The sequence below is a fragment of the Anabrus simplex genome, chromosome 1 (genome assembly GCF_040414725.1).
Source record: "Anabrus simplex isolate iqAnaSimp1 chromosome 1, ASM4041472v1, whole genome shotgun sequence".
NCBI classification, from domain to species: Eukaryota; Metazoa; Arthropoda; class Insecta; order Orthoptera; family Tettigoniidae; genus Anabrus; species Anabrus simplex.
The window spans coordinates 1506961503-1506984054 of record NC_090265.1 but is presented as its reverse complement, the minus strand read 5'-3'; the positions used below and the strand labels follow the sequence as shown (position 1 = coordinate 1506984054).

The window sequence follows — 22552 nt, the reverse complement described above, 5'->3', positions numbered from 1 at the left end:
TGCTGGTTGACGCGACGAGAGACTGGGATTTATAAATTACAGGCACGTCGTACCCGGCTGCGAAAGTGGGGGGATGAACTTTTCGGAAAGATAAGTTTTCATTAGTTCACCTCATAAATCTTATGTCATGATTGATCTCACAACTTGGTGCCTCTTTCCTGCAATTTGCGTTCAAGCTCTTCTTCTCATCTCCAATCGTCCGGATTCAGCTTTAGATGCAGCGCTTAAATTAACTTTAAAATATCTCACACTGATATGTGCAAGCAGTAAGCACATCTTGCCACAGACAGAAGACAAAGTGGAACACTAGATTGAAAGTAAACAAGCATTTCACTTTTTTTGAAAGAATTTCCTCGATCTAGAGAGAGAGAGAAAAAGAAAAAAACAAGGAAAAACCGCGGTCTCCATATTGCAATACATTCCGTTGTGATTCAAAAGGGACCGGGCAAGTTGGCCGTGCGGTTAGGGGCGCACGACTGTGAACTTGCATCCGGGAAATAGTGGGTTCGAACCCCACTGTCGGCAGCCCTGAAGATGGTTTTCCGTGGTTTCCCATTTTCACACCAGGTAAATGCTGGGGTTGTACCTTAATTAAGGCCACGGCCGCTTCCTTCCAACTCCTAGGCCTTTCCTCTTCCATCGTCGCCATAAGACCTATCTGTGTCGGTGCGACGTAAAGCCAGTAGCAAAAAAATAGTAGATTCAGTAGGGCGTTATAGGAAACCGTATCTGTCTTTTTCCGCGAGTTAAACGCCGCATTAACACACAAGGAACGGTCACGATATGTTGTCGCGCCTATTACATTAAGTGCGGTTAACAGTGAAACAGAATATACGAATATACGAAACGGAATATGCAGAATATACGATATACTAATATCGTATACCAATCGATATACTAATATTGTATATGAAGGGTAGAGTGAAAGATGGGGCTCGTTGCAATTTTTTTTTTTCTTTTTTGGAAAAATGGCAATCTTCACTCCATTTACTGATGTTCACTTGAACATCCTAGTGGGCAACTCAGTCTGTGAAAGAAGTAGCACCCTCCAGGAAAATGAGCTGAAGAAAAAAAGGGCATACAGGGAAAGAAGGGGCTCATCGACATACCTGCAGGGGAAGAAGGACTTTATTGTATTCTTCTCAGGCTTAGTGTACGATTAACACGAGCTTACATAAGCAGAACAGAAGCATTAAGGAGAAATAAAAAAGTCAATGTGAATTTGAGGCGATTTGTTTTGACTGTGGGAGAAATTTGGCTGGTGCTAACATCTCCTGCTATAGGACACAACTAGCTGTGTTTGCATTTAATGTCCATGTACTCTCCACTTCCCAAAGTGTTTTTCATATGTGTATCCGGAGCATGCAGGCAAACAGAGAAGACGTGACGGTGTATGCTTCTTGTTGCATAACTCCATCTAGAACCATTTTAATGTAATGCACCTAAATATATTCTGTTAGTCGTGTAGTGAACAACCGAAGAACCCTTTCGTTCGGTTCCTCTTAAACATGATGAACGGTGAGAAAAACTGTAACTTCCCCAGTAAGGGGCCGTTCATTTCTTGAGGGCGATAAGAATATGGGTTTGGTGAATTCAACATCTCGGGTAATTGTTCCTAGCGACTGGATCTCTATCATCAAAACCGTTTGTCAAAAGCCCTCACAGTTCGACCGTACAATGTTTAGGAGATGTAGGAACTCCTCAGATGAGACTATGCAAAGAAATCACAATTTCCATCGCTGACAATAACAGTGATAAAAATTCAAAGAAGACCGTTGTTGAGTTTCCGAACCACTTACAACGGAGCTTGGGAATCCGTCTCCACAGCAGTGAAAAGGAAGAAACATGATGCTTCCAACCATCCTGATGGCGTATTTGAACTGCCAGAGGAAGCGTATGAAGGAAAGTGTATCATTCCCTCCAGGGTTTAATTCTCACCTTACCCCAACATAGCACAATGCATTTCTTCCCTAGGAGCTTTGCCCATTCTGCCGAGAAATTCATAGACGTACAAGAGTTAATGAGATTCTGTGGTGCTCAGGCAAGAGTGACTACTTCTCAAAAATTCGTCACGGATAATGTGGTGATGGACGTCGTAGGTACTAAAGGAATTGGTAAATTGTTATAAACTTTGTAAAGTGTGATATTGTGCTTGTCAGGAGCATGAAAAATATTCTTAGTTTTTATTGCTCTTCTTATTTTACTAATGATAATGAACAATAATACTGAACCCATGACCTTTGGACCAAAGGGTTCAATGCAGAGATACTTAAGATAATAGTTCAGCGCAACGAGGCCCTTTTTTCCTACACGTGTACAAAGCCATAAAATATTTTAATTTGATTTTGCCTTATTGTATGTTAAAATTCCGCAATGAAGAAAAGTACGCAGTTATAATGAATCTAGTTTTGTTATATTTAGTCCTAATATACATAGGACCTAGTGTTTACAGTGCACTATGTCTTCTGGTATGGCCTAGAGCAATTTTGTTACTTTCATTGATCTGTCTCAGTCTTATCTTTGGCTTTGACAATATGAAAGTGACTGAGGTATGAGCGATGCTAGTAATGCCATTCCTTGTGCAGCCAGTCCCTGCCATGAATGGTGTGAAAACGTTGCTCATAGGGTCGGTTGATGCATGCATTTCAGTGGGCTTGGCAGACTGATATGTAATAGCAACTTCTGGCTCGGTGAGGAAAGCAACGGGAAACTACCTCACTCCTCATTTCCCTAGTACGCCTCTTCAGTGATGACTAGGCCATCTATAACAGCTGATGGCAGAGCTGTTGAGGATCCAACCAGCCTTAGGGCTGAAGACTGAACATACATACATACAGTACCATGTGTAAAATACGGTTTGTACTTGGGTAATATAATAATACTATAATGAATGTACTAATATTTGTGAATTTCTAGACTTTAAAATCTGTAAAAGAACATCATTTACGAGGTTTTGAAATTTAAAATGCTTCTATTGAAAAGTTACTAAAATTTTGATCAGCGCCTTCTTTCCCTGTACCCTTCATATATATATATATATATACTGTATTACACCGTATACAATTTATCTGTCATGGACTATTACAACTGGAGATATCAGTTGGCACAGTGATGATGAAAATGCTATGACTATGGAGACGTCATATGAATTATTATGAAACAAATGGACTTTTTGCGACGAACAGTCAATAATGACATCCAACACGCGAAAACAGAGTTTCACGACTGACTAGACTATCAGAGACAAAAAATAAGCAAATTAGCAATAAAAACGTGATCCACGCATATACTCGTATATTTTTGCATAGCGCACATTTGAAGAAAGTTAGCCACATTTGTTCACGCAAACACTCTTCCGTTAATCCTCCTTCGAAGCAATACTCCAAGGGTGTTTGAAATACATCGAGAAAAATTTTGGTGTAGCCGCATTAAAAAAAAGAGCAAATTTGATTAAGTTAGAGAATCTTGCTGCAGAGAACTGGAAATTCACAAATTTTTGAAGGCGTAAGAAGTGGTATATGAGCCATACCCATACTGTATGTATTTGCCATTGTCAGAATTATATCTTTGATAAATCTCACAATGTTTTTGTATCGACAGGAGCAGAAAACGTCGGCAGACTGTAAAATGCCCGTACACTTGGCTGGAATCAGCTTCTTGATGAATCAGTGCCGTCAGGAATTGTAGAGTTGCATATGTTTATAATTGCTATTGGATACAAAGGAATCAACCAAAAGAAGAACTTTGGTACGTGCCTGTATATCTGGCAACATTACTTGTTCTAGAAAGACCTTTAAATCCCTCTTGGTCATATTAGCTGATTTGCCTAAACGCCTTGCTGTTCGGTAAATTGATGGTCATATATGCGGGAAAATGGCCAGTGGGCTCCGTGTACAAGGGCGCACAAATGGGTTAGCAGTGTACCATCAATCACAATCCGTGGCATTATCATATTATAAGGGTGTGTGGTTACCGCCGTCGATCCAACAGCACCAAAGATGTGCTTGCTTCCCGTCAAGGTGAGGGTTCGTCCAGATCGCAGTTCTTTATCAAATCTTGATTTTTCGGCATTGAGTACATGAACTGATGAAAGACGGTTTTCCTCAACGGGAGACCTGGTTTCTCTGACGAATTCATGAGCTCCTTGTTCAATGTCAGCAGCCCCTACAGCCAATCGAGTGCTTACTTTGTAAGTTATTTTCTGGCAAACGATCTTATTATTTCGTTTAAACTTTTCTACTGAAGCTCTGAACAGCAGGGAATTGTGACTTGTGAGAGTCAATTCTCTTAAGTGTATGTTATTTCACCGGGCGAGTTGGCCGTGCGGTTAGGGGCGTGCAAGTGTGAGCTTGCATCTGGGAGATAGTGGGTTCGAACTCCACTGTCGGCAGCCCAGAAGATGGTTTTCCGTGGTTTTCCATTTTCACACCAGGCAAATGCTGGGATTGTACCTTACGTTCACGGCTGCTTCCTTCCCACTCCCAGCCCTTTCCTCTCCCATCGTCGCCATAAGAACTGCCTGTGTCGGTACGGCGTAAAGCAAGTTCTAAAAAGAAAAAAAAAGTAAGTCAGTTTTTAAACTTCAGATTTTAGTTTAATTGTCTCACATTTTTCTTTAATAATTGTTCTTTGTATTAATTTCATTGATTGTATTGTAGATGCTACATAAAGCGGATCATTAGCCTCATTGGCAAATGATAACCAATAAATTTAAATTCTTAACTTTCATTGCCCAGACCAGCAATGTATGGTCATTTATTATGACTTTTCCTGTCTTTTTGCTATAAAACGGTGAAGCACTACACGGTTTACCATATTCTGCAGGCTCTTTGGGTCTGACGAACGCCGCGCCGCTATTTGAGTATGTTTTCGATAGTTTGTAACACAGTACTACTCTTAATTTTTCTTTTCTGTGCGAAGACTATTTGCAGATTTCAGGCGAGGTGTCATATCAATTGCTAATCTCGGACGACACAGATGGTGATGATCAAAATTTCCATATTTTTCCCCTTGGTTGTTTTGTCCGTATCTTGTATGCATCTGCCGGATATCCTTTTGGAAATTTCGTTTTTGTTTTTCCTGGAGGTAATGGCTGATAAGATGAACTGCTGCATCCCTCGACATCCGCCATTGGTGACATTGTTTCATCGCTGTTACGACACTATCATTTTGTTCAGCTGATGCCTCCACATCGATTACAAATGTTCTCACTTCTACTGTTACAACTTCTTCTTCTTACTACTACTACTACTACTATGGTTTCTTTATTTGGTCACAGATAACACGCTCATCACCTGTAGGTCCATCTTCCGAAATACCGAAGTAATTCACCAACATGTTCACAAATACAGCCTGTCTCATTGTCGAGGGTGACCGTATTGTACAAACTTACTCTGTAAACACACTTCGACACCACACAGATTGTAAACTACTCCAGTGGACAACAAAAACCTGTCTTGTGAGTTGGTGACCACTGCGCTGCTTGCAGGTATATAGGGATAGGGATAGACAGTGTAGCACTGAGGCGAAACGCTGGTAATTTCACGATTGAAAAAGCCTAAAGACTTCAAGAGATTAAATGTTTTTAACATTTGTAATCATGAAATTAAATTATGGTTTCCTTCTTTTTTTTGTTTTTTTTGTTTTTTGCTAGTTGCTTTACGTCGCACCGACACAGATAGGTCTCATGGTGACGATGGGACAGAAAAGGGCTAGGAGTGGAAAGGAAGCGGCCGTGGCCTTAATTAAGGTATAACCCCAGCGTTTGCCTGGTGTGAAAATGGGAAACCACGGAAAACCATTTTCAGGGCTGCCGACAGTGGGGTTCGAACCTACTATCTCCCGAATACTGGATACTGGCCGCACTTAAGCGACTGCAGCTATCGAGCTCGGTGGTTTCCTTCTAGGAACCTTATTTTTTGAAAAGGAAAATAGTTTTGTTCTCTTCTGCGAAACAACTGTCGTGACCCTTCCTTGTCTGACAAGTTTCGTACGATAGTGGGATACCGTACTAGGGCTCGAAAGGTATCTGCTGTGGTTTTAATATTAAGATACAGCCCCGGCATCTTCCTGGTGTGAAAATAGGAAACCATGGAATACTTATCTTCAAGACTGCTGACTGTTTGATTCGAAACCACTGGTTTCTGAATCCAAGCTCACAGCTACACGACCCGTACCTTGTAGATAACTCGCTCGGTATGATAACTTCTCCGGCAGGCTTGTTTGTTTGTTTGTTTGTTTGTTTGTTTGTTTGTTTGTTTGTTTGTTTGTTTGTTTGTTCCGATTGATTATGATCTGAAAGTAATAATTTTTGCAAGTGAAGATGTTCCTCGCAGATATGTTATTCTCTCTTTATAAAACCATAGTGAAATTACATCATCATGTTATTTCTCTTAATTCGAACATCAATAGGCTTAATGGTCAGCTTTCTGACCTTCGATCCGCGGGCCCCCAGGATCGAATTCGGGTCAGGTTGTGGGATTTTGACCATAAAAACTGTTAATTTTCTTGGGTCGAGTACCGGGTACTTGCGTTTCCCTAGCATTCCTACAACTCATGTTCTCGCCACTCACAATATTATCCTCCACGTCACTAACACGCAGTTTCCTCTGTACAGTAGACGCCGCCCTATCCTCGCCGGAGAGTCAATCAATCATCAACGATATGCATTTACGGCTCTCACCCTGGTGGCAGATTTCCTATCATTTGTTTGCAAAGGCTTTTCTTTCATGTTTTCAAAGAACTTTCAAATTTAGCGAACATTTCCCTTGATAATTTTCCAGTCCCTTACTCCTCGTCCAGTAAAGGAATATTTGCTCCAATTTTGTCTTCTTGAATTCCAACTGTACCGTCATATTATGGTCTTTCCTACTTTTAAACGCTCCGCTCAAGCTTAATCGTCTACTAATGTCATTCCACAGAATCTCTCCACCGGTAGCTCGCAACGTACCAATTAGTCGAGCAACTCGTCTCCTTACTACCAAATATTCCCAGCCCAAAGTTTGCATCATTATAGTAACACTACGTCTTTGTCACAAATCACCCAGAACAAATCTTGCTGTTTTCCTTTGTATCTTTTCCAGTTCTCGTATCAAGTAGTTCGGATGTGGGTCCCATACACTGGAACCATGCTCTAATTGCGGTCTTACCAGTGACTTATACGCCCTCTCCTTTACATCCTTACTACAACCCCTAAATACTCTCACAACCATGTGAAGAGATCTGTAACCTTTCCGTAACAATCTCGTTAATATGATTACCCCAATGAAGATAATTCCTTATACTAAACACATAGGAACTTAATTAAGCCTCTAGTTGAGCGCTCAGTGGACGGCAATGTCATACGGCATTCCTTCATTCCAGCGATACAAGGTGGCTGTCATGATTTCCATTATATATAATTTCGTGTGGCTATTTCTAGCCGGGTGCAGCCCTTGTAAGGCAGACCCTCCGAATAGGGTGGGCGCCATCTGCCATATATAGATAACTGCGTGTTATTGGGGTGGAGGACAATGTTGTATGTGTGTGAGTTGCAGGGATGTTGGGGACAGCACAAACAACCAGTCCCCGAGTCAAGGGAATTAACCATTTAAGATTAAAATCCCCGACCCGGCCGGGAATCGAACCCGGGGCCCTCTGATCCGAAGAGCACTGAGCTGACCAGTCAGCCAAGGAGCCGAACATGATTTTCATTACATAAAGCGTATTCTGCCTCTTTATATTCTGCGTAAATAAAAGTCAAAGTTTCAGGCCGATAACTTGCTGTTTTTCTTTGTTTTTGTGTAAATATTAAGTGTTGTGTGGCATAAATATGTTTTTCCTGTGGTCAATAGTGAAAAGATTTTGCGCAATGTTTATGTTAAAATCCCAGAGTTTCAGATAATTCTTTAAAATCGGATGAGTGGAGGTATCGGATAAAGATCAGTTCTATTCCAATTTTGTCGTTAAAGAATTAGTATGTCAAACTTTCGTTTCAAATTAATAATGTAAAATGTATTTGAGTGTTGGTAAAAGTGTTTGTGGGTATCAGATAGAGATTTTGTTTGCCCTAATTTAAGTCAAGATCAGCACCGTTTCGTATATTTTTCTGTGTCATTTGAAGTTTGAGATTTATTAGAAATTTATCCCAGTTGTTTTACGTAATTTTAGTACGATGACGGATCCGTGAAATAAACCATGATATTAAATGAAATTAAGGTAGGCTAGATTGTTGTGTGTGTGAGCTTGCATCCGGGAGATAGTAGGTTCGAATCCCACTATCGGCAGCCCTGAAGATGGTTTTCCGTGGTTTCCCATTTTCACACCAGGCAAATGCTGGGGCTGTACCTTAATTAAGGCCACGGCCGCTTCCTTCCAAGTCCTAGGCCTTTCCTATCCCATCGTCGCCATAAGACCTATCTGTGTCGGAGCGACGTAAAGCCCCTAGCAAGAAAAATAATAGATTGTTGTGTAAGAAACTGATTTGAGATCGAATAAATATCTGATAGTCTTGATGAGAAAAGGACGAACCGGTAGGGACATTGTTAAATAAATGAGTGGAGTTATGCGTCCTGGACCTTACGTGCCCGTGGAATTAAATAATTCAGGACGTGCTGAATGCCCCTGAAAATTATAGTGAATGAATTCCGGGATGATGTGATGCCCCGAAGAAATAATGTGTTAGAATTCCATGAAAGGCATGTGAAATGTCCAGGGTTCGAAAACCGTTTGGTTCGAGTAATTACGTGACCTCAGGGTTAGATGTTACGAGAAATAAAATTCATCTCGTAGAAATCATTATATAAAACTGGCTTGTTTCAAAGTGATTTTCCATGTATAAATTTCTTAACATTGTACCAAGAATAATCACCATTATAGGTACGTTTGCAACCTACTTTGGAAAATACAAGAACTCTTTCTCTCTTAGTTTGAATGAAAATGTTTTTAACATGTTGGTTGAACGCAGCATATAGTCAAATACATCCCAAACGTTGCCCAACACTTTTATATTACCATATTTTTCATAAATTTCCAAGTATTCTGCTTGACTTTCAATAACTCTTTTTTTTCGGAACTCTTGTTCCATCCGAGCAAAGACTCGGTCAGGTGGCATGTAACTATGACCACGAATCGGAAAATAATGCTCTACACTAGAGAAGAATAGATTATCGCTATTATGAACATAATTGAACAAACTGCCTATAACATTTCGGTTCTGGTTCTGGCCAGAGCATGAACCTCAGTTTGCTTGGTGTGTCAGGATTTTTTTAAAAGCTTGTTTTCAAGAACTTCAACGAAGTTAATTAGTGAAAAACAAAATTCGTTCGAACCTCTAGGGAATTTGTTTTCTGGCCACGTGTAAATATACACATTTTCCTTATCTTGGATAGGCCCATGAATAACAAAAGTCAAATTAAACATCCAAATTTGTCGTGAATAGTAGACTTCACCAACAGACAATTTCGGCAATGGTTGATTTTGTTGCATATCAAAAGATACGCAAACAGTATTAGAAACCTCGCTTCCTACTAATTCAGGAAACGTTTTGGCACGCAATTTGTGTAATCCTAGTTTGGTCATGGTTTCAAGTTTAATCTTGGTATCAGTTGCTGATTTAATGGTATGTTTACATTCCTCACAAAATGAGCATACATCTCTGTTTCTTGATCACCAAAGGGTATATTGAAACGGAAATGGAATAATTTAAAGAATTTAGAGTATGAACACACCTTCAGACCATTAGAGCTTGCTTCAGTGTTCCATATACGCCACAGCTTTTGTACGCTGTGTTCCGGGGGCAGGTAACTTCACACACTTTTATTCCTTCCATAGTGGCTTTCTCTACATTTCAAGGTGGAAATAAAAGTTGCGGATAAAATATACCGCAACACTACAGCTCCTAGGATTTTCCTTTCTTGTGTCGTCTTGTTTTAGGCTGAGAAGTATGAATATACACTGCCGAAAAAAATTGTACACCCTCTTAGAGTTTTCCAATTCACTCAAGATTTAGTGTTGAAACTGTGCATATGGAGTACATGAAATTATTACATTCACAGATCAATAACTCAAGAGGTACTGAGGTACCAGATTTCGATCCATGCCGAAACACCCATATCAGTACGTGTTGTATCCTCCATGGGCGACAATGCAGGCTCTGATTCTGACATCCGTTCGATCATACAGATGGCGAATACTGTCTTGGGATACATCATTCCACGCCTGTTCGACCTGTTCACGTAGTTCTGCAAGAGTTGTGGGTTGACGAGTCATACGTGTCAGCTGTCGTCCCATCATATCCCACACGTGCTCGCTGGGAGACAAGTCCGGAGATCGTGCTGGCCAGGGAAGTCCCTGCACGTCTTGCAGAGCACGTTGAATTTCACGCTCAATGTGTGGGTGACCATTATCCTGTTGGAACAACACCTCACCTTCCTGTTGCAAGAATGGCAAAAGAACGGGTCTTACAACATTCTGCATGTACCGAGCGCTGGTCAGCGTTCCCTCCACAAACACCAAAGGTGATCGAGAGTTGTAGCTTATCGCACCCCAGACCAGAAGGCCTGAGGAGGGGCCAGCGTGTCTTGGACGAATGTACTCTACGAGACAGCGCTCGCCAGGTCTACGTCGTACGCGCAAACGGCCATCACTTGCATGCAGGCAGAAGCTGCTTTCAACGCTGAAGACCACGGCCCACCAATCCATCTTCTATGTAATACTCTGACGGCACCAGTCCCAGCTAGTCCCACTGCTAGTAACAGGTTGGCAGCAGTTCGTCTTGTCACTTCTGTGTTCACAAACCCTCTTGTCTGTGCTGTGGTAGCTGTACGATCTACCACTGCTGCCCTTACAATACGACGATCTTGGCGGACGCCTGTGCTGCGTGGACGTCCAGAACCTCGTCTACGGGCGTGAGAATGTTCACGTGACCATTGCAACCAGCATCGTTGCGCAACTGACGCAGCACGTCCAACTTGTGTGGCAATTCTCCGAAAGGATCACCCCGCCACTCGGAAGGCTACAGTTTGACCCCTGTCAAACTCGCTCAGTTGGCTGTAGGAAGCACGAGTGCGTCTCCGTGGCATGGCGCCTGTTTACTTCACACGTTTACATCACACTGAGCCTTATGGCTGTAAACATTCCCTAGCAAAGGGTACACGCAGATGGCACTCTGGCAACTATGTCACTACGCTGTGTCTGGAGGCAGACGACGTTGAAACCATTATCAGTACATCTACTATCCCCAAGATAGCATCTGCCGTCGTCTGATCAAAATCGATGTCGTCTTTCCAGGTGCACTATTTTTTTTTCCATCAGTGTATTTCATCAAAAATTTATCTTGTGCTGCTTGGTATTTAAATTTATGTATCTTGTTGAAAAAATCAGTAATGCCTTCTTCTGATAAAGAAGCTGCTACACAGCCAAGTTTAAGGTTATGTTTACAAGCAACAGTAGGCTTACGTTTAGAGGTTGAACTGTTACGAGCATATTTGCGCCGACTTTTGACCCAGTTTTCGTCATTTCTGATTCTCTTTCTTCCTCTCTTTGGCACACTAACATTTTAATTGAATTCTGCTAATGATACCAAACTGCTATCACACCATTTGTATACACTTGAACTAACAAAGAATTATAATAAAACATTTACAGACTAACACAAATTTGACTGACGTAAGAGGTTATGTATTACATGACAGATCGGCTGCAATGGTGCTCATGCTCACAAGACTTAGAGCTGTTTGGAATAAAACTTCCACTGACTTAGCGCTCTTTGGCAAACATTTCTTATTTCATGATTTATTTTACAGTAGACTTAGCTCGTTTTGACGGGTAGCACTACGAGAATCGTGTAGAACTGGATTCAAACATTCCGTATCAACTAAAATCTGAAATTGGAAGCAAACTGACTAAGCGCCTTTTGGAATTCACTTCTTCCATATCTTGTAAATAGCAAAGAATTAACACCCAGTTCGATGGAGAGATCACTAGTTTATGAATTTATTTCAGTCTGCGATGGTCAGTGTTGCGTATATTCTTCAGTGATGATCACTAGTTTATAAATTTTGTTTAGTCTGCAATAATAGTGCGTTAGATAATTTTCTTTGGTAATCATTACACATTTAGTTAAATCTGCAATGATAGTGCATTAATTACTTTTCATGAATGTTGATCATTGAAGTTAAGTATTTTTATCAGAGACAGTGAGTAGTATTTTCATGGGTCGTGAGGAGGTAGTTATTACCAAATTAAACGGTAATTTTTCCTTTTTTATATGAGTGGTGTAACTGATTGGACTGTAATTTTGAGGGAACAGTCTGTCCTTTCCCGGTTTTGTTATGACAACCATTTTACCTGTCTTCCAAACACCGTGATAGTATCCCATTTTTAAACACGACGAAAATATAGAAGCCAAAATGATTACTACCCTTGTGTGATGGTGATTTAATTTTTTTTTGTTCGATACCCTGTCATCACCGCGAGACTTATACTCTTTTAGGCCCTAGATGACTCTACGCTCACCTGGAGGCTTTATATCCGGGATGTCATTGTCTGGCGTCCATTATTGTTTAAAAGTTGAGGCTCTTCTGTGTATCTCATGGGTCCGTCGTTCGTTTTCGTCGTCGTCAGAAATATCGTGAGTTACATATTGACTTTCAATTGAGTCCGCGAAAACCACAGCTTTAGGGGAGAATACTAATCCACTACGGCCGCGAATTGCTCGCCGGGAAGATTTCGTCTGGTCAGGCTACGAGTAGGCCTATCCCACCAAAATTTGCGGTCTGACTCACATTCAGAGAGATTACGGCAGAATTCCTTCCATTTTTCAATATTACGTTCCAGCGATAGGTTGCGGACTGCACGGACTAATTCTTGACATTCCGCCCAGTCGGCTGGCTCGCGGTATTTGTGTCATTTTTTCCGATATCTATGTTTGATATGGATCAAATCTTTGAGGAGATCCGGCGTGGTGTCGTCTCAAGTGACCTGGTTAGGCTGAAACCTCGGCCGACGACTACTACTACTACTAAAACGTTCTCATTTCGTCCCTGAATGAGACGGCGGGCCTTCTAAACGGTAACGCTGTCTCTCAGGCCAAGGAGATGTGATATGCTGAAGGGGATGTTCGGAGAATGTGAGGGAATTGGCAGCCGTGGCCTATACTAGGAACTGTCACGTCGTTCGCCTTAGTGCAGGAGAATGGAAAATCACGCAAAACATTCTCAAGACAGCCGACGTTGGGGACCAGTCCCTCTCCGTCTCCCGAATACAGAGACGTAGAGCCACGGCACAGCCGCGGCCACCCGTCCTCTGCTCGGTTGGACGGTCAGACTGCAGAACTGTCGGACGATCCCGACGGTGACGACAAGAAGTTTTCATTGCCCTCCCTGAAGGGAAGGGGCGGGCCACATAGAGAGTAGTGCCCTCTCTCTGGCTAGGAGATTTGGATGGTTGAGGAGTTGACCAAGCAGCGTTCGTATTTACGCATCGGCTGGCACACGTTTCCTGCCGAGTCCGCCTAGTTTGACGACTTTCCAGATTATTGAATTGACAGCGAACTGACCGCCGATTGAGTGAAGATAGGGACAACTGAAGAGGAAAAAGCAGGTGTACCAAACCCTAAAAGTTACAATTCTCGTTAAGAATGTAAACATTAATTTTTAGGTGGTCAAAACAGTCAATGAAGCAGTGCCTATGGGCAAGTAAAATAAATTGAAGCACAGGCAATGATATCTGGACAGAGTTCACGCTTGCCACAACAGATGGCATTAGCCACAAAAGGAGAAGTTGCCTAAATATAGGGAAACCCTCTTCTACACGTTGCAGGTATTATTATTATTATTATTATTATTATTATTATTATTATTATTATTATTATTATTATTATTATTATTATTATTATTATCGTTTAATGTGGAATAATAGCTGCTTTCAAGTTTGCAGGACCCCTTAGCTTCATTGCAAACTTAAATGATCATTGTCACACACACTTCTGCAGATACCTCAATATGAAATGATATCTGACACACCTGGACTGGGGGGCTGGTGGTTAAGATTTCCCCAGTCCCTACATAAGCATCGCCTCCTCGACTGATATTGAATTTCCTGCAATAAAGTACTATATAGAATACGTATGCTGACAATAGACATTGTTTTCTTTTCTAGGTCCTCCCGGTCCTCCAGGGAAAAGAGGAAAGCGTGGAAAGAAAGGAGACTCAGGCGATCCAGGGGCTATGGTATGTATCAGTCCACAACATGTGTTGAAAAGTCTATAACATATTTTTATTTTAAAATGATGGTATTCTAATGTAGTTATTAATACGTGTGAGTCGTCATCTCATCAGTAAGTAATTCACTGTGAGGAATAGCCTATATTTTGTGTTATAAAAACCAAGTGTTTCCTCCAAGCCACACGAGGTATTTCTCGCGTCAGCCATAGTAAGAGAATGATTCGTTTTTATTGTCTCTGATATGGTAATTTATATTTGCCGAGGAACTTCTTCATAGCATAATTCAGTTCCGCCGTCATAAAGCGTCATCTTGACCAAAAACAAGGGTAATTAGAAAACACTCAGAACTGGTAGCAACAATAATCGGAGTGTGTTCGTATCAGTTTTAGAGAATGAACCAATGTATTGGGATTCGTAGGCTCCATCGAAGGATCTTAATAATTTCACTCACTTGTCTGTCTGTCTTTCTTCTGTGCTTTAACCGTTCAATCTATGGACTTCAAACATTGCATGGATTTGAATACGACAAAGGCTATCAGAATTCAGTCATGTCTGACAGCGTAGCTTATTTTATAAGCTGAGCACCTCTAACGACAAAGTAAGGGGATATTTTCCAGTACACTCGGTTGGCATTTAAGAGCACTCCGTATCAACTGATTAACGACAAGATTGGTTTTAACTATTTTCAGCAGCATAAAGAAATGTGGATAACTTTCCTATCGTACGTAGTACAAGCATTGAATCACGGTTTACTTTAGGTGTACACGCATGTTAAGAATGTATCTTTAGAGCAAAATTCCAACACACTGACATCTCATAAAACCCATCGCAGGTGTCGTTTCGTATTGTAAAGTTATACCGCCTGGTGGCCAGGATTGTTAAGGCGTCAAGTCTGAATGGTCTGACACCATGGTTTAGCCGGTTCGAGTCCCGTTGTTGAAAAATAATCACCATCAGAATGTTGGCCGGCAGGGTAGGATAAGTCGTTGTGTACAATTTATAATCGTTAGATTATGCGCCAAAAGCCTGGATTCAATTCCACACCCCTCCGTAGAGTTCATATGGAATGAAGGTATATGACGCTACTGTTGGTGGTTCGTCCGTCGGATGCGGACGTTAAGCTTTGTGTAGACCCCTTGGTGTTATTCGACAGGAATAGGCTATTTGAAGACACCCGGTTTCACCCTCTCCCTAAATAATAATAATAATAATAATAATAATAATAATAATAATAATAATCATCATCATCATCATCATCATCATCATCATCATCATCGCCGCACTCGCAGGTCGCCCAGGGACGTCAGATAGAAAGAGCTGCACCAGGCGAGCCGAACATGTCTTCGGATACCCCCGGCACTAAAAGCTACACGATAAATAAATTGTAAAGGTCTCAGTCGAGACTATGTCGGGAACTACGTTCAGCACGTAGGGTGGAGAGATATAATCCTGTCGCATTCACAACTGCATTGCTTGATCACGAAATTGAGGCTCTAGAAGGCATGGCTACCTCAAATGACAGAGGCTATAGCGTCATGAATTTAATGTACAGTAAGTCAGGTGTTCGTCAGAAGATGTCTTACTATATTATGTCTGATTCAATTACTGTTATAGTGAAAAGCAGGGACTAAACCTTGATATACCAGTTGGTGCAAGTGATACAGAAGACATTCCTGAAGGCATGTAGGTCTATAAAGAATACGCTGAGAATGTCTCGTCATACCTTTAAACGAACTATTGCGAAATTAAGAGAGAATGGAAAGAACGTAAAATTATCAGCACCTTGCTGCGAGACAAAAACGCTTTATGGTTCAGATCACTTTCTTCATCGCTGCCACTTTCTTCAAACCCAGAATCGCTTATTCTCGGTTCTTCCGGCCCATCTTCTGTATCTGCCTGGTCTTCAAAATCTTCCAGCACAGAACATCCCCCATCTTCATCTAAAATTAGTTTGTGAACAGCTTCTATATCCCTACGATCTTCCAGATTATATGTTTGCTTCTGTGCCATCATATAATAATCAGATGTAAAATTCACGAAAACAGAAAGAGATGTATGAATACGTACTGCGGCGTATGTCGCAACATATCAATCTGATACATACTAGGCTCTGAGCAACGGGCAGTGTGACTGTACGAAGTGATTGCACGAAGGCTGTGAAGTGACTGGCTGCAAATGGAGGGGGAAACAAGAAGGTACTGATACGGTGGACTGCCTCTGTTGCCTAGCACAACAATGGCATGAGAAAAAAGCACGCTTGTATCATTCTGATACACATGCGACCGATGGAAGGTTAAATACTGTAATATCAAAAGGATTTCACAAGAATTATAAATAAAGAAAGCAAAATATTATCTAATGAAATACACTGCATTTAAGCTTTGGACTATCCTAATTACAAAAGGTTAACTGAAACAATAGAAATGTATTTAAAACTAAATATTTAAATACTCTGACAGATTATTTATTAGTTTTCCTACTGTGTATGACAGAAATTAAAACTGCTCTTAAAAGCTGAAAGAGTGGAAGTAACTACAAAGAGAGGTGTCTTAAATAATTAAATTATTCAATAACTTCCCTTGAAATTGCACCAGAGACTTACTTTTTACTCGACGATATGCCAACAGTGGTACAAATTTGAATATGAAGAACAGAAATAATCACCAACAATGCAAATACCTTTAACTGTCTTGCCAATGAAATACCATACCAGTATATTCTCTTGAACTCCTTTTTCCTAACAAAATTTACAAGGCTATTGTATTATTTGTTTAAAGAAATGATCACCTTAACAATAGATGCAATGGAACTTAACATAGAAATACTGTGTCTAGTAGGCCTTCCTATACAAATGTAAAAACTGCTTAAGGTACAACTCTGTATAACAACATATCTTTATTCTACCAACAAAACTAGCGATATTTTAAAAAAAAGGCAATATTATTTCCTAATTTCACCAAACACACAATATTTATTATATTAACTGGATAACGCACACACAAAATTAATGATTTTTCACTACAAAAAGACAGAGCACCATCAATCTCAGCATGACAATGCATCTGTTCATAATGCAAAAGCTCTAACCGTGTGATTCATCGAAATGGAAGTGAATGAAATAGAATGGCTGACGTACAGCTCTAATGTAAAACCAACTGATCATCTCTGGAATGAGTTACACCACCAACTGACAGCCAAAGCGGATTGCCCCAGAACAGCTACACAACTTTTGCTTTGTTGCAGGAGGAATGGAAGAAAATACCTGCACACATCTACTGAAAAGTCTTCCTAGAAGGGTCGAGGTTGTGATAGTAGTGAAGGGTGGACCTACTGTACATTATACTTACACCATAGCAGCTCCACTTAAGCCAGTACCTACAAGTGTATGGTCATTAATAGCAATGTAGTGTATCTTCCGACTACAATAATTTTGATTGGACTGGTGCTGAATGTATAATTTAGAAATGAAACCTCTTTTCAAGAAAAAATTCTTCCTTGCACCAGTTTACAACATGATTAATTGTTTAATATTCAACTTACACTTGTATTAAAATATATGCTGTTCATCTGAAAACAGTAATATAGGAATGTTACAGTTCTGTTAACCTAATAGTTCAGAATTTTTTAACAGCTACAACACAAAACAAAATACATGTACATCCTTTTTTTCCAGAGTTGTAAACACATCTGAATTGAAGTTTGCTTTTTTTGACTTTTTTTGTTATTTTTAAGTTGAATACCCCTCCTGCATATACTGAGTTTGCTTTTTCCTTTTCTTTCAGGGTCCCATCGGCCCACCAGGGAAGAATGGTTTTCCGGTATTTTATTTTACTATCCCAGTCTCTATTTTTAAAGTATAACATTATACAGTAGGTACTTCAAAATTTTCCTTTAATTTAGCATTTCTGGTTTTATGCTGGATTTGCTTCCAAATATTATGTGTTTCTTTCAATAAACCAAACAAAATATTCAGTGTCAATAACATTTTTCATGACATATCTTGGCAAGAACAAGAACACATCAACAGTGTTTCTTTATTTCTTATCAAATAATATTATATGTTTTATTAATTTGATTTTTATTTTACTTTTAACAGCAGACTACAGTATATACATACATATGTTATACCTTGTTTAGGAAATTTTGGATTTTATGGATTCAGAATCTTAATTAGTCTGCAAATTGTAATTTTTTACATTCTTCACATGAACAGATTGAAAACTGTCCATTTGGTGGAAAGAAAGCATTTTATATATAACTGCCAGGTTTCAATGAAGCCGCCTCTAACCTGGAGAACAGACTTCTGTTGGAGCTGCCCTTACGCTGGAGGACAGATACTGCCTACTGAGTTTCAGTGGCTGGGGGACCAGCATCCATCTAAAGGAGCTTCTCCACCCAAAGCCGTTGACCCCTGTAGAGAGTCTGGTTATTTACTGCTGCCCAACACTCGGCGTTGAGTCGCTGGCTGTATGGTTTACTCCATCCCATAGTAGGTAAACCTGGCCGGAGTTATGTTCACAAAATTTCCAAGTTGATGTAAGAAATATTGAAATCTTTACATTATTTTTTGATCTAATTCTTGTCATTTGGTTTATAATAATTGAGTTGTCAGTTCAACATTTGTTAAACCACTTTTTTTTTTAATGTCTCACTGACACTGATGAGTCTTATGCTGATAATGGGAATGGAAAGGGCAAGGAGTAGAAGGGAAGCAACCATACCCTTAATAAAGGTACAGCCCAGCATTTACCTGGTGTGAAAATGGGAAACAAAAGAAAACCATCTTCAAAACTACCAAGGCTGGGAATTTTAATCCACCATCTCCCGAATACAAGCTGATAGCTATGTACACAAACCGTGTAGTCACTCATTCGGCAAAAAAAAAAGAATTCTGCAAGTTACTGCAACAAAGAGTGGCGTGAACAGAGATACTCTTACATACTGAGATACTTGCTGTTGTTTTTTTTTTTCACTGTTGATTTATAAGGTATTAATAATTATCTCAAGATATGGTCAGGTCAGGATCATCTCCTGCTACCATACATGACAGTAGATGGTACTACCTGCAACTGTCTGGCTGAAGGTCAAGCAGCCATTACCAAACTTGACACCCAGAGTTGGGGGAGAGACCAGTAATTGATTACTTTCTAGTGGAAAGGACAAATCACAAACAGTTGATGGATGTAATAGCTTTACCAGGAGAAGCATTCGATGGAGACCATAGAACTGTGATAGCAAAATATTAGAATGGGGAGAATGGAAAAATTAAAGGAGATAAAAGGTAGTGAAATAAAAGTGTAGAAATTAAAATATAAGAATGTACAGGAAGAACTTCTGGAGACACTGACAACAAATTCCAGTTACTGAAGCAGGAAATGTGGAAGATGAATGGTCCAACTTCAAAAAGGCATTTGTAAGTGGGGAGGAGAGTGCCTTTGGTAGAACATTGATGAGTGTGAAAGAAACAGAGACACCATGGGAGTATGAGAAGGTGAGAGAAGCAGTGAAAGAAAAGAAGAAAGCATGGCAAGAATGGAATACAGATGAAAAGAAGATAGCAAAAGGAGGTATCTTGATAATAAAAGGAAATGTAAGAAATTGGTAAGGAAAGAAAAGAAGAAAAGTTGGGAAGAATTTACACAAAAAATGGAAACAGATGGAGCTGGCAGTAAAAGAATACTGTACGAAATTACACAAAGCAATAGGAAAGAAAGTTTATACAAAGCTGATGAAAGAGGAAGGTAGAGAGTTAATAACACATTCAGAAGAAATAAAGAGAAGATGGAAGGAGTATTTTGATAAACTGCTGAATGTGAGAAATTTTGCAGAGGAGATGGTACTAAGATGGTGTGTTAACTCAACAGTAGATGATATAACAACTTTAGAGGTGGAATTAGAAGTCTATAAAATGAAAATGAGGATGGCATCAGGGATGGAGGAAATTAGTATGGAAATGATAAAGGCTGCTGGACCTGTTGGAATACAATGGGTGTACAGATTGTTAAAAGTGCATATGGAAGAAGAAACATGTGCCAGGAGACTAGGGAAAGGGAATAATAATATGAGTCATTAAGAAGGGGATAAAAAAGTGTGTGATAACTATAGAGGAATCACAAGTGTCAAAAATTCTGGAAAGGATGTTAGGGAGGAGAATGAGAATAAAGGTAGAACGTGAGTTTCAAGAGGAACAGTGTGGCTTTAGAAGTGGAAGATCTACAGTGGACCCAATCTTCGGCATGAGACAATTAATGGTAAAGAATTGGAATATGGAAAGGATCTGGTCTTGACATTGATAGATCTAACAAAGGCAGGAAGAAGGTTTGGGAAACCATGGTCATAAAGAGACTGGGTACACAAACTGTAGAAATGGTGCAAGCAATGTAAAACAACCATCTCAGCAGTATACAGACTCTGGTTGGAAAGATAGAATGGTTTAGAAATGAAACTGGACTAAGACAGGGGAGTGTGCTGTCACCTCTTTTGTTTCTAATGGTTATGGATGAAATTGTAAAGGAGACAAAAGAAGCATATGGGAATAGGGAGTAGAATTTATTACTATTTGCAGATGATATTGTGATTTGGGGAATGAACAGCAAAGAAGTACAAGAACAACTTCATGTACTGAACGAGAAAATTGAAAAGTATGGTATAAAATTAGCGGAGAGAAAAGCAAGACCATGGTGGTATCAAGAGGAGAAAGACAAGGGAAAAGTAGTGTGAAAATTGGTGGTCAAATCCTTGAAATTGTTAATGGTTTCAAATAGTTCGGGAGTGAATTAATGCAGTATACAAGGCTGGGCATGGAGATTAGCAAGAGGGTGCAACAAGGCAGTGCATTCCATCACGGTGTTAAAAACCTTGTCTGTAATAAGGAAGTACCAAGGAAGTGTAAAGAGATAATGTACAAAATGTATTATGTACTTACATGGCTGAGACCTGGACAGTGACAGGTAGGGAAGAGATTAGAATTCAGGCCAATGAAATGAAATACCTCTAAGAAGTATAATAGAAAAGACAAAGAAAGACATATTGAGAAACAAAGATTTGAGAAAGGAGGTTGGAATGGAAAACCTAAATGCAAGAACTGATACAAGTAAACTAAGATGGTTTGGATATGTAAAGAGGATGGAGGAGAAAAGAATACCAAAACAGATGAGGGAGATGAAGTTCAAGGGAAAGAGAGTGAGAGGGAGATCTTGTAAGATGGAACTATTCATTAGGAAGGAGTGCAAGAAGAAGAAACCTGGACTGGGACAAAATGATGGAAGAGGAATGGTGGAAAGAGAGAAGAAGGTGGAGAAGTGCCATAAATGCCCCGCTCCAGCAGAAGGTGAAAAAGGGGAAAGGAGGAGGATGATGATGATAATTATCTTGATAACCTTTAACAACCCAACCTAAAAATGTGAAGAACAATGATAAATCCTGCACCATACTATAGGGGTCATTACTAACCTCTGTAATTTCATTATAATTTCTGTCCAGTTCAGAAAAGAGTAGGTAATCTTAGAAGCTTGTTCTTGGAATAGGTAAATTCATGGTCTAATCCTTAAATGAGGTGTAACATATGTATTTGCTTTCAGACATACCGGTATCCAATACACGTACTGTGTTTCAACAGACAGTATTTATATCATTTCCATTTGAGTAACTGCGGTTTCTTTGGGAAAATATGATAATTCAGGCCACACTTCACTTTGGTAGTGCAAGAAGACTGAAATCATTCAAATAATAACTGAAAATAGTACTTATTAACAGTACTTACAAAATTCCACCCTTTGAACATTCACAATTCAATATAATATAAAGATTTCTAGAAATTCAATTTAAAAAATGTTGGATGTAAGTTTCTCAAGTAGTTGAACAGGCCTATTACAGCCCTATTTTAATTGTCTTTTAAACATCATTTCTTCATCTGAATATTGAATTGAAGAACTTTTTTAAAGGTAAGATATCCTGTAAAATGTTTTGCTTAAAATTCAGCCTTCATTGTAAGTTTAAATATGCAATCTCTCTCTTGTCTTAAGTGCTAATATTCTGAGAATATATCACTTTTATTTTATTTTCCAGGGAATTAAAGGAGAGAAAGGCATGCGAGGATTGATGGTAAGAAGTCAAGAGTACTCCAGTAGAATTCTTTTAAATTTTTTTTAAGCTTCAATAAACTAGCTTTAATACTTACAGGCTTCAGATATATAATATACTTGGCTGAGGTTGGTAGACTTTGAACACACAATGATCAACATAATAACTTGTCGTTTATATCATACCTCTTGAAGAGTTTGGGAGGAGAGTGATAACTGAGTGATGTAGTCACTGGCATCTTACCAAGGCATCCATGGTTTGAATCC

General features: G+C 39.7%; 1 protein-coding gene across 1 annotated transcript in view; it reads left to right on the top strand.

Moving 5' to 3' along the window:
• The first annotated feature begins 13668 nt into the window (after positions 1 to 13668).
• Positions 13669 to 22552, top strand: part of LOC136861524 (collagen alpha chain CG42342) — a 381636-nt gene continuing 372752 nt past the window's right edge. Inside the window, exons 1-4 of the mRNA XM_067138827.2 lie at positions 13669 to 13672; positions 14140 to 14210; positions 17987 to 18022; positions 22272 to 22307. Of these exons, the coding sequence (XP_066994928.1) occupies positions 13669 to 13672; positions 14140 to 14210; positions 17987 to 18022; positions 22272 to 22307 (147 nt within the window). The remainder of the gene's footprint in view (positions 13673 to 14139; positions 14211 to 17986; positions 18023 to 22271; positions 22308 to 22552) is intronic.